Genomic DNA, 14474 nt, shown 5'->3' with positions numbered 1-14474 from the left:
ATGGAGGGAGAACCAGAGGAATCTGACGAGGACGTTCAGGGAGAGGACAAACCCACTGTGCTGTGGGAAAAGTGCATTCAGCAGAGCATCATTGTTGACCTCAGTGAGGACGAAAGTCTCCACTTCAGTGATCTGGAGGGTTCCTTAGCTTTGCATCTCTCACAGGCAGAGTCTGCTCCATCAGAAGCTAGTATCCATCTCAGTGGTAAGACCTGGAGTCACCACCTTTGTATTTGTTTATAATGTTTACACTGAGTGAATAATTCTATGTTGATTTAAACACGTATGTAGCAAAGTTTGTATTACAAAATATATGTAGTACAAGCCACACACTTCTCAAAGATTCACAACAGTTCATTAGTGGCGATTGTAGGCTTGGAAATACATTTAAATTCAACCAGTGGAGAAGACTTTGTGGCATACTATATGATGCAACAGTAAAAGGAAAACCTAATGTATTTTTCCTTTTATTTGTTTACATGTTATGTGACAAAGCCACATATAATATAAGAGCAACTTAAAAGGGCAAATATAAATACAAAAGAGTTCAAATGATACATGTAACAGCATATGTTGGCAAAGTCAGACAGTACTATGGGGCTGTCGTTGGTAACGGGAGGCAATCTTAAAAGAATTATGGCAAAGACTGTTACCCTGTAATCAGGCATTATTTTTCTACTGGTGTTCTTTCAGGGAGTGCAGAGCTGTCTGCTTTGGACGACACCTCTTCAAACTCTAGTGTTGTCAGCAGCCAGAGCGAGAGGGTGGTAGGGAGCAAGACCAAGAGCAGCAAATTGCATGTGTCTGCCCAAAGACCCAACACCATGCAGGATCAGGACCCAGGACAAAGTACCAGTGATGAGGATCAGGAAGACCTACCTTATGATGGTGACCTTGGAAGCCCCTACTTCAACCAGACAGGAAGCTCTCAGGGCAACATGAGGTCTGATGGAAGAGAAACTGTTCATGCAAGCCCTGATGTGTCTGATCTGCATGAATGTACTACAGGAGACAGCAGCCATACCCTGAAACATTTGGCTCCTGTTGAGCCTCATGCTGAGAAACCAGCAATTTTATGTCAAGAGGAAGCCCCATCATGTACTAGACCTGCTGATGGCAACCAGCTGCAGGACATTAACCAGTTGCTGCTGCGACACTTCTCTCAGGAAGAGTTACTGCGGTCAGGCAGGCTGATCGAGGCAGAGACTCTGCCCGAAGTGTCCCTGCTGGAGAGTGTGGACGAGACCCTTTTTAGCTGGGCTCCAGCACACAATGGTGTAGAAATTCATAGTAACTACTCTGAGAGCCGTGCGTGTGAGTCTAAGATTAATCCGAGTTTGTGCTATAGTAGGACTGATGATAAGAGAAATAATGCATCAAAAAATTCAAGTCTAGAAGAGGAAAAAGAAAATGATAGTGTCACCTCTGCTGCTACTGACAGCATTACATTAAGCTCAAAACATGGCAGTAGTGATAACAGTGCTTTAAATATAGTGAGTAAAGAAAAGACTGAAGAGGATGGTCCAGTTCCGAAAGTCCCGCTTGTGCGATCCTTCAATGAGATGAAGTATGGCCAAGGCAAAGTCCATTACCCACACCCTGACTTCTCCAAGGTTGCCCCCAAGGTAAAAATCCCTAAAGTCCCTAGTGGTCCAGCCAGACCAGTTCCTCAGGTCCCCAGCACCATGCACAGAGCCCAGTCCTCTCCAGGGATGTTAGAGGTTATCAGCCAAATCCTGGAGGATTCAATCCAGCCATCAGAGAAGCCCTATGTCTTCAAAGACCTGGAGAAACAGACTCCCCCAGCACTGGTGCATCACCTGCAGGTGGGAAGATTTAAGATTTACTCCTCATAGTGCACCTGTGCCCATAACTTTTTTTTTTTTTTTTTTTTTTGCTTGCACAGTAAAGGCTGACTTATGGAAGGTTGCTTGACACTTTGAAGTGAGTCACGCATCTTTTTCAATTATGATAAGGATGTTAGACAAGGCAAGGATGTTACAAGTTACTTAAAGTTACAGACCAAAATATCAATAAAGAAGTTCCATGAAAACTACAATCTCCAATGTTAGTAAAACCCAATCTCCAATGCATGACAAAATATGACCTTGACCACGACAGCAAAATTCTTTAGGTGTGCGTCATGAAAGGAAAGTGTTGAGCAACACTTTTTTCTGTTGAAAAAAAATATAATTTCTGATGAGCAACACTTATCAAAAGTGTCGAGCAACCATAAATCGACCTTAACAGTAGATTGTCGATTAACATTTGTTTTGTTCCTCATCTCTTTAGGCTGAATATGATAAATTACTCACCAAATATGCCGAGGCAGAGAATCTTATAGACAAACTGAGACTTGAAACCAACGTAAGTAAAAACTTTTTTGATTGATCTAAACCATCCAGGTGTTGGAGAAATTAACATGGGGTAAAAGTTAAAAATGAATTAACTTAATTAATACATTTTGGCAGACTCAGCCCTCCTCAGAGCTGATGCTTGATGACTATGGTGATGATGATGATGATGATGATGATGATGATGATGATGATGATGATGATGATCAGGGAAACTTAGGTGAGGGAAGCCATCTTGGATCTTTGGCTCCTCACATTCCCCCATCAGGTACGTCTCTGTGTCTGACATTTGATATTATGACAGGTCAACGCTTTGCTTCACTGCCACTGCAAATTAACCAATGAAATGCTACTGGATTCCATAGAGACAAACAGGGTCAGATGACACCATTCTAGTGACACACATCTTCTTCACTTTTGTAGCACTTTAATTCAGAGAAAAAGAATGACTGTAAACCAGACAACCCAACTATATCAAAATATCACTTGCTCTATACATTACGATTTCATGTAATTAGCTATGCAACCAGTTTTTTTTCTTTAAGAAGTACACCAGTGAGGTGGATCGAAGTATCAGCTGACTGATTGATTCCCATTATCTGTCCTAATTTCAGAGTGGGAGTGGGTAATGGAAGTTTAGAATTAAACTATAATTTTTAAATATGAGAACTCATAAGCCTACATTTGGTGTGAACCACTCCATTGTTGCTACATTTCAGAAATATGTGGTGAAAAGGTAGAAATTAACCACAAGAGAAACATTAAGGAGCTGAACAAAGCTTCCTCCAGCCAGCCTGATCCAGAGTGTCCCAGTGATGGGGAGCAAATGACTTCTGAGCTAAGAGACATCATCAGCCAGTTTATGCAGAAGGTTAGTTGAACGATATGCCAGATATTACTTAACTACCAATAAATAAAGCATGAAAATAGACATTAACAAACCTTCTCCTACTCAGGTGGAAGAATTAAAACTGAGTGTAAGCAACATGTCATTTAGCACAGCAGAACAGCAAATGGTAAGTATTGTTTACCTCTTATATGTAGTTTTTCAGTGTAATGCACAGACAATATAGAACATTTCATTTGTATGTCTCCTATATGCATTATAATACTTTTAGAGCAGTATATTTCCACTTTTATTTCTACATATGTGTGCGTGTGAACTTGTCATTTGTCAGATTTTGAGGAGCATGATGGAGGCTCAGGACCAGTTGGAAAGAAAATACATCAGTAAGAAGGATGAGCACAGAGCTCTGGAGATGCAGAACTACATGGGCCTATCCAGGAACACTGGCACATTTGACCCAAACAGGTTAAAAAAAGACCCCACTATTGCACTCATGTGGATGTGTCAGTCACATGTTTATGCATTCATTCATGTGTTTGCCTGTGTGTGTGTGTGTGTGTGTGTGTGTGTGTGTGTGTGTGTGTGTGTGTGTGTGTGTGTGTGTGTGTGTGTGTGTGTGTGTGTGTGTGTGTGTGTGTGTGTGCAGGCTGGTGGAGGGAGACATTTTCAGGATAGGGATGCACCTTGAGGATATAAAGGAGATGATAGACAAAAACATGTACGATCAGATCTCCCCACCCCACTCTTCCTCCACTCCCACACCCATGACAGAGTTGCTGTATGGGAAGCCCAGTCCGCTCAGCATGCACACAGCCTCACCATTATCACTGCATGAGGTAACCAACTCACAAATACATCCATTAACTCACCAATACTCAATCACTTTCTCTTTTCTAGAGATGGCTTGTCCATCACTTTGGTCCAGACTGAAATATGTAAGCAATCAACATCTCCTGACTTTCCCTCCAGTGCCATCATACATACAAAATAAACAATGATCAAGTTGCAGTGAAAAAAAAGGATTGATCAATGCTCAGTTGCACTTCACTTCCCTCACTGTCATGGCCAGGGTCCTTTGTTTTTCCTTGGACTTTGAGCACACCTTGCATCTGTTCATTTTATGGGAAAGTGGCTCCCCAAACTCATTGCTTACAGCTTCAGTCTGGTCCTTCAGGTCCCTGTGTCTCTGCAGTAGCTCCTCCATTTCCTGTTGGAGAGCATCCCTCTTTCCTCTCTGCCATGCTCTTGTTGGCCATATTCTCAACGATCTCCTCCAGTGTGTTGAGCTTCTTTAAGGCACTGCCAGAGAAGCTCTTCGAGGCTTTTAAAGTACTTTGCATGTCCTACTTCTTTGCACAGTGCTCCTGTTATCTTGACTGCTTCATTTTTGTCAGCCTCTGCCTGAGCCCTCACCTTCTTTTCCTCCTGGAGGATTTGGCTCAAGTCTGCAATTTCTTGGTGGAAGCTCATTGAGAACCTGGGTTGGAACTGAGGGCTCATTTGAGAGGTTTTACAGGTCATTCAGTTTTTGGAAAAGTTTGTCTGCTATCTTAACAGCCTGAGGTCCAGGATCTGTTGGGAGAGAACCTCCCACTGTTTCTTCTCCATCATGAGCTCATTTACAAGCTCCCGATATACTATGGATGCAAGTCTGAGAATAGACGCTGAAGAACTGAATATCAATCCACAGAAAGAAGTCCAGTAAAATTACCACCTGCTGCTCATTCGTGAAACCCTTTGGCAAAAAAAGGACCATTACAGAAAGGGAAATGTAGACCAATATCCTGTCTGGTGACCGCCTCTTAACTGTGATAATAATTATATTATTACCAGATGTAACATTAATAACAATTATGTTTCCAAGAGTGTCATCTGCAAAACGGCCCATTGATCTTGTCTCACTTCACCAGCAATGGAAATGTTCAGTTTAGCATAAATTAGAATGATACATAGGCTCACCCTAAGATGCCTACAGAGTTTACGTTGCTATGGATGCAGTGCAAACCATAGTGGAAGTAATACAATTATTTTTAAACCAATGAAATAATTCATGAATTAACATCATGCGTCAAATTATTGATCTCTTTATTAAATAGCTGTGTAAGAAGTGGGATAATGTGGGGCCCACTACCACCTCAATGACAAACATGAAGTAAAATTATCACCTTTATGTAGGGCTGGGTATTGTTGACAAATGTTTGATACTGGTACCGATACCTTGACTTCTATACTGGTTCCTGAACCTGACTTTTTAAAATTTAACCAAAAAAATGACGTTACAGTGGCAAGTACCTGCATCTCTAATATTTTAATATAGATTCGTCTTGTCCTCCCTGCAGGTTATGTATTTTGGTCCAACTATCTGTTACTGATGAAACCACTCTGCCATTGTTGTTTAGGTATCAAAATTTGGTACCGAATTACAAGAATTTTTTTAATACTCACTAATATCAAAGCAATTCAGTAAGTGCCATAAAAGTATCAAAGATCAGTACCGAGCACTACTTTTATGACAGTGTCAACAAAAACTGTAAATGTATATGATTTGTAAAAGTAGAATTTATAGCAGAGCTGTTGTATTGGATTGCATTTGACTGAACCAGTGTTCTCAATAAAGTTCTCAGTGATTGCATTTCGACTACGCTGTGTGATGGAACGCTGCGACATTTTGTACAGATGTCCATGGTCCACAGAGGTTGAACCCTAAACACTTCATATAGTGCCACAAACGAATTGTCATTTTTTGTAGTATTCTCACCCATTCCTATTCGTTCCATTTTTGTGAAACTGTGTGCGCACGGTGTGAGTCGTTCTCTCCTGGAGGAAATGCTGAGTATATGTGTAAGATTACACTAACCGCAAATTATCTGACAGGGTCTGTCTCATGTTTCAGGGGTCAAGTGCAGGATTTTCCACTGTGAGTTACAAGATGGAAACACAGACTGAGGAAGAGGAAAACAAGGAAGTGGAGGAGACTGGCGAGGTCCATGGAGAGGGTAGATTAGAGCAAAGCAGTGAGCTCATAACCATTGACTCTCTTCTGAAAAATACAGCACATGGCAGCTACTGTTCACGGTACTTATTAAACTCTAGAAAAACTCAATGTTTAAAAACTTGTATGATGCAACATTTAGTTGTAAATGCTCTGATTTAGTTGTAGTAATCTCTACTTTGTCGTTGAATAATAAATACTGTTAGCTTGTAAGATTTGGATATACAAAGTGATCAACTGTGTGATCACTTTCTTTTCTTCCTGTGAATAATGTCATCAAATAGATACCAGTGTTAATTAAATGCAGAAAAATGAAATTTATCTTGGCTGGGATAAATAAATATAATACATTACTTTTGTGCATGTTTCACTGTCACTATCGTGCCTAGCTTTTGATGCTTTGAGCGGTGCTTGCTTGCTAGTTTGTTTCTGCTCAAATAATAGGCACGTTTTCAGCCTTCCTGTGGACAGATAGTGTTTCAGGTACAGTGTTGGTGTTAGGTTCCACCATGCAGAGGGACCACAGCATTGGAGTCTGTTTATGTGCAAGGTTTCTCCTGTATTATTTCAGGTCTGTGGGCTCTCTCGAGGGACTGAACACCTCGACTGCTGAGGATGAGGAGGGCAACGAAGAAGAGAGGAGCTCTGTCTTGTCAGAAGGGATAATTCATGGTAACATCATAGCATACCTGAGTGGAACTAGCTCACCCTCAAGACAGAGACAGTGGACACCTGAAGGGTAGGTGTTGTTTTATTGAAGTGTACGTGACAGTATATTTACTGTGACTTGATTGTTGCAGTTGCTCAGTTTGCTCTTAAATAATGTATTCCTCATACAAGTAATCTGTCTTGTACCTATCATTCTGTAAGCGAGCTACCTTTGAATATATGTTGTCAATATACTAACTAAGAGTGACAGTGTTGTTCATATCTAAAAGATACCTCAGCTGTAACATTTGTCATTAACTAGCTATAAATATCTTAATGGTTGTTGTTGCTGCAGTAGCCCACAGGATAGTGTCCTGAACCCAGACAGTGAATGTGATCTGGTTGATTGTGTAAGTCTGGCTGTGGAGGTCTCCTCTTCCTCTCATGCACCCAGAGACCGAGACACCAACAGCCTCTCAGAGCCGCCCCTCAACACCTCATCTGTATCCCAGGTCAGTCGCAACTAAAAAGTCAGTTTGTTTTTTTGCATGTGATTGTAGGGTCTCCCCAAAAAAATATGAATATTGGTTTTAATTGTGTCAACTTGTTGTTTTGTTGAATCCTTAAATTGGTTTATAATTTGATCTGCTAGACAAATAGTGTGTTATAGTAGTTTTTGATGCATGGGTTACTTCATTGTAGCTGATTAGATTTTTTTTCCGGGGTGCAGAGGATTGTGAGTCCGGAGACAGATAGTGGATTTGGGAGCTCTTACTTGAGTCAATCAGCTCCTGGGGCATCTCAGCCAAATCTGCACCCAGAAAGGTAAAACATTGTATCCACAGTCACAACAACAACAACTAATATTGTGCTATATTGGATCACATTACATTGATTATATACAGTGCCTTGCAAAAGTATTCATACCCCTTGAACTTTTTCACATTTTGTCACGATACAACCACAAACTGAAATGTATTTTATTGAAATTGTATGTGATAGACCAGCACAAAGTAGCGCATAATTGTGAAGTGGAAGGGAAATTATATGTGGTGTTCAAGATTTTTTACAAATAAAAATCTGAAAAGTGTGACGTGCATATGTATTCAGCCCCCTTTACTCTGATACCCCTAAATAAAATCCAGTACAACCAACTGCCTTCAGAAGTTACCTAATTAGTAAATAAAGTCCACTTGTGTGTACTTCAATCTCAGAATAAATACAGCTGTTCTGTGAAGGCCTCAGAGGTTTGTTAGAGAACATTAGTGAACAAACAGCATCATGAAGACTAAGGAACACACCAGACAGGTCAGGGATAAAATTGTGGAGAAGTTTAAAGCAGGGTTAGGTTATAAAAACATATCCCAAGCTTTAAACATCTCACGGAGCACTGTTCAATCCATTATCCGAAAATGGAAAGCGTATGGCACAAACGCAAACCTACCAAGACATGGCCCACCTAAACTGACAGGCTAGACAAGGAAAGCATTAGTCAGAGAAGCAGCCAAGAGGCCCATGGTAACTCTGGAGGAGCTGCAGAGATCCACAGTTCAGGTGGGAGAATCTGTCCACAGGACAACTATTAGTAGTGTACTCCACAAATCTGGCTTTAATGGAAGAGTGGCAAGAAGAAAGCCATTGTTGAAAGAAAGCAATAAGAAGTCCCATTTGCAGTTTCCCACAAGCCATTTAGGGGACACGGCAAACATGTGGAAGAAGGTACTCTGGTCAGATGAGACCAAAATTGAACTTTTTGGCCTACATGCAAAACGCTATGTGTGGCGGAAACCTAACACTGCAGATCAACCTGAACACACCATCCCCACCGTGAAACATGGTGGTGGCAGCATCATGCTGTGGGGATGCTTTTCTTCAGCAGGGACAGGGAAGCTGGTCAGAGTTGATGGGAAGATGGATGGAGCTAAATACAGGCCAATCCTGGAGGAAAACCTTCAAAAGACTTGAGACTGGGATGGAGGTTCACCTTCCAGCAGGACAACGACCCTAAACATACCGCCAGAGCTACAATAGAATGGTTCAGATCAAAGCATATTAATGTGTTAGAATGGCTTAGTCAAAATCCAGACCTAAATCCTATTGAGAATCTGTGGCAAGACTTGAAAATTGCTGTTCACAGACACTCTCCATCCAATCTGACTGAACTGGAGCTATATTGCAAAGAAGAATAGACAAAAATTGCAGTAGGTAGATGTGCAAAGCTGGTAGAGACATACCCCAAAAGACTTGCAGCTGTAATTGCAGCGAAACGTGATTCGACAAAGTATTGACTCAGGGGGGCTGAATACATATGCACGCCACACTTTTCAGATTTTTATTTGTAAAAAATCTTGAACACCACGTATCATTTTCCTTCCACTTCACAATTATGCGCTACTTTGTGTTGGTCTATCACATAAAATCCCAATAAAATACATTTAAGTTTGTGGTTGTAACGTGACAAAATGTGGAAAAGTTCAAGGGGTATGAATACTTTTGCAAGGCACTGTATGTGTACTCTGACTATCAGACTCACTCTGGTTAGATTTTCTCATCTACAGTGTGCAGTCCCAGAATGATGGTTTAAGTAGCTCAGACAGTGAAGGGTCCTGCTCCAACTTGCAGACAGCCATCCATCCAGCCAGCCAGTGGTGGGCCAGCCCTCACCCGTCTGTCCAGACACAGTCCGGTGGTGCAGCAGCCTCAGTGGAGCTGTGGGTGAAGAGTACCACCAAGGAGCCTTCAGTTAGGCTGAAGGGTGAGTAAGCCATTCTTCATAGTTTTCTTTTTGTTTAGCTGGTCAGTAACAAAATGATTAAAGTCATGTTTCTTCACCATTGACTGACCAGGATCTGAGCCCAGCCTGCCTGCCCAGCTCCATCACCACGTCTCTGAGCCCACACTCAGCACCACCATGGATACAGCACAGAGAGACAGCCATATGTACTTCTGCTCTTGTAATAGGTCAGTATATGTTATGTGACCAGTGAGATGCTGAAAACTCATAATTTTAAGAACTCGTCTATTCAGTGTAAACATTTATTAAATCATCTGAAACGCTTAATTTCACAGGTAGTCTAATTTATACAAATTTCCTAGAAATGTTCAAAATAATTTGCAGGTATGTAACAGTTTTAGTTGTAAACGTTTTAGAGGGCCATTACATTTGGATCCATATGTAACTGGTAATTTGCAAAACTTCTTAATACATTTGACTCTTTTTACTCTTTAACTGACAGAAAATACTTAGTTTTAAGTGTGTATTATGGTGTGTAAAATCTATATATTAGTGCAGGTTGTTTCTTCTCTATTGTTTCAATGTGCACATTTCCTGTTTACTACAAATTGCATAACCCTTTAAAGAAATGTCCTAAGAATGAACAGTTACACACCAACTATTTTTAAGAAATAATTGAAAGACATGCAAACGTATACACTGAAAGCCAAGTATTTTCTGTCAGTTAAAGATTTGTCAAGAGTCTTATTTCTCCAAGGAGGGTTAAATTGAGGGAACTAGACTTGAATAAAGATATTTAAAGATGTTTCGAATCTCATCCAATGGGCTTCCTCAGTTCTAGTCAATTTTATCAAGTTTTTTGCAAAATAACAACTACCTATGAACACAATATGATGAGTGGGTACTTACCAAGTAAACCAACTTAATACTTTGTTTCTATGTACCAAAATGCACCATCTCTGTAAAAGGTCTAAAAAATGAACTATTAAATACCTGCAAATTAATCAGAAAATGTAAAATAATATTAGAGGACACTGAAAATAAAGCGCTACCAAATCATCTTTTTTTTTTTATTCCCTGCCGGCTTACAGAGTAAACATCTCAATATCTGTGTGTATGTGTGTGTGTGTGTGTTCAGTGAGGCTATCCTGGCCTTGCAGTCAGAGGTATCCCGGTTGAAGAAGGACCTGGAGGAAGGCCTGGTCCAGCTGCCTCACTTAGCACAGAAGATGGACTACCTCACCTCCAAAAACAGACAGGATCGTCAGGAGCGCAGATCCAAAACCAGACCCAGGACCCACCACAGACCAGCCTGTAGTAGGTGGGGAGCTGATCTGGCTGGCATCAGTGTAGGAATAGAGGGATGATGGGCATAGGCAGACCTTGCAACAAATTAAATCTTAGACGAAAGACCGCATGTTTAAGCTTATATGATGAAAAAACAGATTAGATATGAGCACTTGAATATAAAAATCTATTGAGGCTAAGGTTGTTTTGGAAGCAAAAGCTGACACGGACAACAGGTGAGATGGATAAGATTAGATGGATTAGCGGAGATGCAGGAATACAGGGAATATAGAGAAACACAGAGAAAAAAACTGAAGACCCAGCCAGAGCCCTGACAAAATCCAGGATACTAAGAAGTCCTTTTATATTTGACATTCAGTCATTATAATTACCATGTTTGTTATAACTTCTAGTGTGTGGAAAGCAACAAGCAGCAGACAGGATGTAAGCAATCTCAGCTCCAGTCAGGTGAGGATAGAAGACTGGATTTCTTCAGATATGGACCCCAGCAAGAGCAAAGGTATTCCACCACCATTATTACAATACTTTGACAAGCAAATACCAACAAAAATAAACTTGAAACTTGAAACAAAACTGCATATGTATATATGTGTGCAGATATTTTCTTCATCATCTACAATGATTTTAATTGTTGCTCTCCAGGTGCAGACAGTGATGACATGGCCGGCTCGGAGATCTCGCCACAATTCCACAATTCACCTGTGGGGAGCCGGAGAGGCAGCAAAAGCTCTGCACCAGAATTTCAATATAAACTTCAGGGGACACTGCAAGCCAGTAGAGGTCAGAGCCACAGCTATTTTCACAGTACATTCCTCTTAATGTACATCATTTGCAATAAGTTATTCTGTCCAAAGTGAGTAAATGCTTTTCTGGTCCTATCAAACTCTCAAAGCTCTTTACAACACATGCCAACTTTCACCCATTCACTTACACATGCATACACTCATGGCAGAGGCCACCATGTGAGGTGCCTGCTCATCAGGATCGATACCTATCCACAATTTTTATATGCTCACCCATTTACACACCGATGGTGGTGCAACCATCAACAGCAATTTGGAGTTCAGTATCATGCCCAAGGACACATAATGCAGACTGGAGGAGCTAGGGATTGAACCACGGACCTTGTGATTGGGTAAAACACGGCAACTTGTGTGTTGTACTCAGGCGGGGAGTTCTGGTCCTCTGAAATGATGCGAACGCGGAAGTAACTTAAAACTGCATTCTATCAAAAGGCCACCAGGGGGCGACCGTTTTGGTGTCAAAAGGACTTCCGTCTCTATACAAGAATTAACCAACTTCTCACTTGATTTATAATCTCAGTAAACGTTTTCAAAATGTGTTTATGGTTATGGTCTCAATCGCTAGTTTAAAGCCTTCTTCAATGCAGTATGATTTTCATTTGTGAAATGTTGGCCTCCCTGAATTTATATTTGACGATAAAGCAGGGTATGCATTAGGGTGTGGCTCCGTCATGATTGACAGGTTGATTGGTTCACAGGTTCAGGAGGGCGTCTCATGCTCCTCCTGTTGCCCATATAAGTAGAATGAGTGGGGTTTTTTTACCCAGCATGCACCTGAAATTTTCAAGATGGCGCTGCTTAGATCCGATACTATTCGCTTCCAAGCAGCAGTCCACAAACCAATGGGTGACGTCACGGATGTTACGTCCATTTTATATACAGTCTATGGTTGTACTCCTTTAGGGTCTGAGGGAAACTGCTCACTGAAGACCTCAGGTATGAAGAGCTCTAGTTTAAAGGGGGCGAGAGACAGCAATGCCAAGTGACTTCATCATTTGATGTTTACAAGGTCAACCGTTTGGTCAATATGAAATGTATTTACATAAGTTGCTGTTACTTATACGTTTTCATAAGAATAAGAACATAAAGAGAAGACAATCAGTCAGAAATATAGTGTGTAAGCAGGATTCTCCGCATGCTGCATAACAAAAACCATCATAACTGCTGTCAGTATAACAATATATCACTCATAAAAGTGTCCTAATAACTGTTTTTCTTTACAGTTCTGTAACTGAAAAACAAACCAGTGTAAATATGTGCAGCATTGTGTATTATTAGAGTACATACTGTAGTGATTATGTTTCTGTTGCCAGCAACCATCATGGAGAGTTATTACTCCAAGGAGAGATGGTCTCTCTTTTCCCCTGCATCACGTCAGAGGCCTCTCCTCCAGGTCAGCTACGGCTCCTGCAGTAGCCTGCCTGCCAGGTAAACAGGTGTCTAATTTGTAACACAGTTTTCATAACAAAGTTGTTAAATGATGTGGTTCAGGTCAAATTAAACCATTCTTTCTTGCTATCTGTCCTTAAATCCAGCTATAAAGTGAGGGAGCCACCGCTGCAGTCCGTGTCCCATCACAGGAAGCGTTCCACCCAGTCGGACACAGCACTCCTGCCCAGTAACGTGTACTTCAAGCGGACCCTGTCCCCAGTATCAGTGCTGTCAAAGACTGGCGGCAGGGCAGGGAGACGCAGAGGGAACAAGGTGAAATGACTCTTCCTTTAACATGCGTCACTGCTGGATATTCTGACATTTCAGAGATTTTCCCTACAAGAGCATCTGCTGCTCATTGCACCAAGGAGTTTATGTTTGCTTCTGTTTTCTAGGAGGAAGAGATTAACAGGACTCTAGATCAGGCTATTGAGGTGGCCCGCAACATGAAGAGGACTACTGACCGCATGGCTAAGAGCCTGTCAGCAGACCTGGCTAAACTGCACAACATCCAGCCACTAGGGGGCAGGAAACACCACGTCCTATAACAGGCAGAGATCAGTTAACCTAACAACCCTCTGGTACCTGTGATACATGATGCAGAGTATTTAAGTATTTGTTGGATGAAGAGAGAACGTTTTTATTTATGATGTATTTGTTATTTATGGGAAATTACTGCATAATAAGTTACTGCTGCTGTACATTTACTATAGACAGAAACAATAAATGGAAAAGCCTGAAAACACACTGTAAAAATAAAATGTTGATATATAAATACCTGTGTATTGTAAGTTTTTTTCCTTTTAAGCAAATTTGTATTTTTGGATGGAAACTGCTGATGAACAATATGTTTATATTAAGTCTTGTTTTTGTACTGAATACACTTAACCTCCATCCAGCATATGAATCTTATACTGTAAATCACAAGCAAATCTGACTGAGTTGCCAGAGACCATTGCAACGCTTTCTTTTTACCTGCCTCCTCCAAAAAACTTGAAAATGTAATAATTGAAAGTGTGCTTAAATGTTATCGAAACAAATACTTTGTATCCTCTATAGCTTTCTTTTGCCTTATACTTTATATTTTACCAGTCAAGTAATGTGTGTATAACTGTAAATGATTACTCAGAAGGGGGCACAATGGGATCCAGTTGTGATCTTTAGTTTGGGGGCAACACGCAGCACAGTGTCACTCAACAGATGAAGCGATAAACATAAACTTTACCTTTTCAAGGCACCCCATGTCAGCAGAGGTGTGTCACCTAAGCCTTTTAGTTTTGTTGTTTTTATTTTATTTGACCACACTGCTCCCTAACTGCTTGCTATCCAATACACTCAAGTAGCCACAGGCCAAGGA

The 14474-nt window shown here is 40.9% G+C and overlaps 1 protein-coding gene across 1 annotated transcript; it reads left to right on the top strand.

Annotated features, from left to right (window-relative positions):
• Positions 1-13665, top strand: LOC133990826 (microtubule organization protein AKNA-like). Its single transcript, XM_062429233.1, has 20 exons — positions 1-205; positions 694-1826; positions 2293-2367; positions 2472-2622; positions 3074-3225; positions 3311-3370; positions 3533-3666; positions 3848-4037; positions 6095-6276; positions 6765-6932; positions 7197-7344; positions 7572-7666; positions 9400-9596; positions 9688-9802; positions 10714-10896; positions 11327-11382; positions 11526-11663; positions 13000-13114; positions 13222-13390; positions 13513-13665. The coding sequence occupies exons 1-20, from the start codon at positions 1-3 to the stop codon at positions 13663-13665; spliced, it is 3819 nt and encodes a 1272-aa protein (XP_062285217.1).
• Positions 13666-14474: the final 809 nt, after the last annotated feature.

Source organism: Scomber scombrus, chromosome 11, assembly GCF_963691925.1.
Source record: "Scomber scombrus chromosome 11, fScoSco1.1, whole genome shotgun sequence".
In the NCBI taxonomy this organism is placed as follows: Eukaryota; Metazoa; Chordata; class Actinopteri; order Scombriformes; family Scombridae; genus Scomber; species Scomber scombrus.
This window is presented reverse-complemented; position numbering and strand designations above follow the sequence as displayed.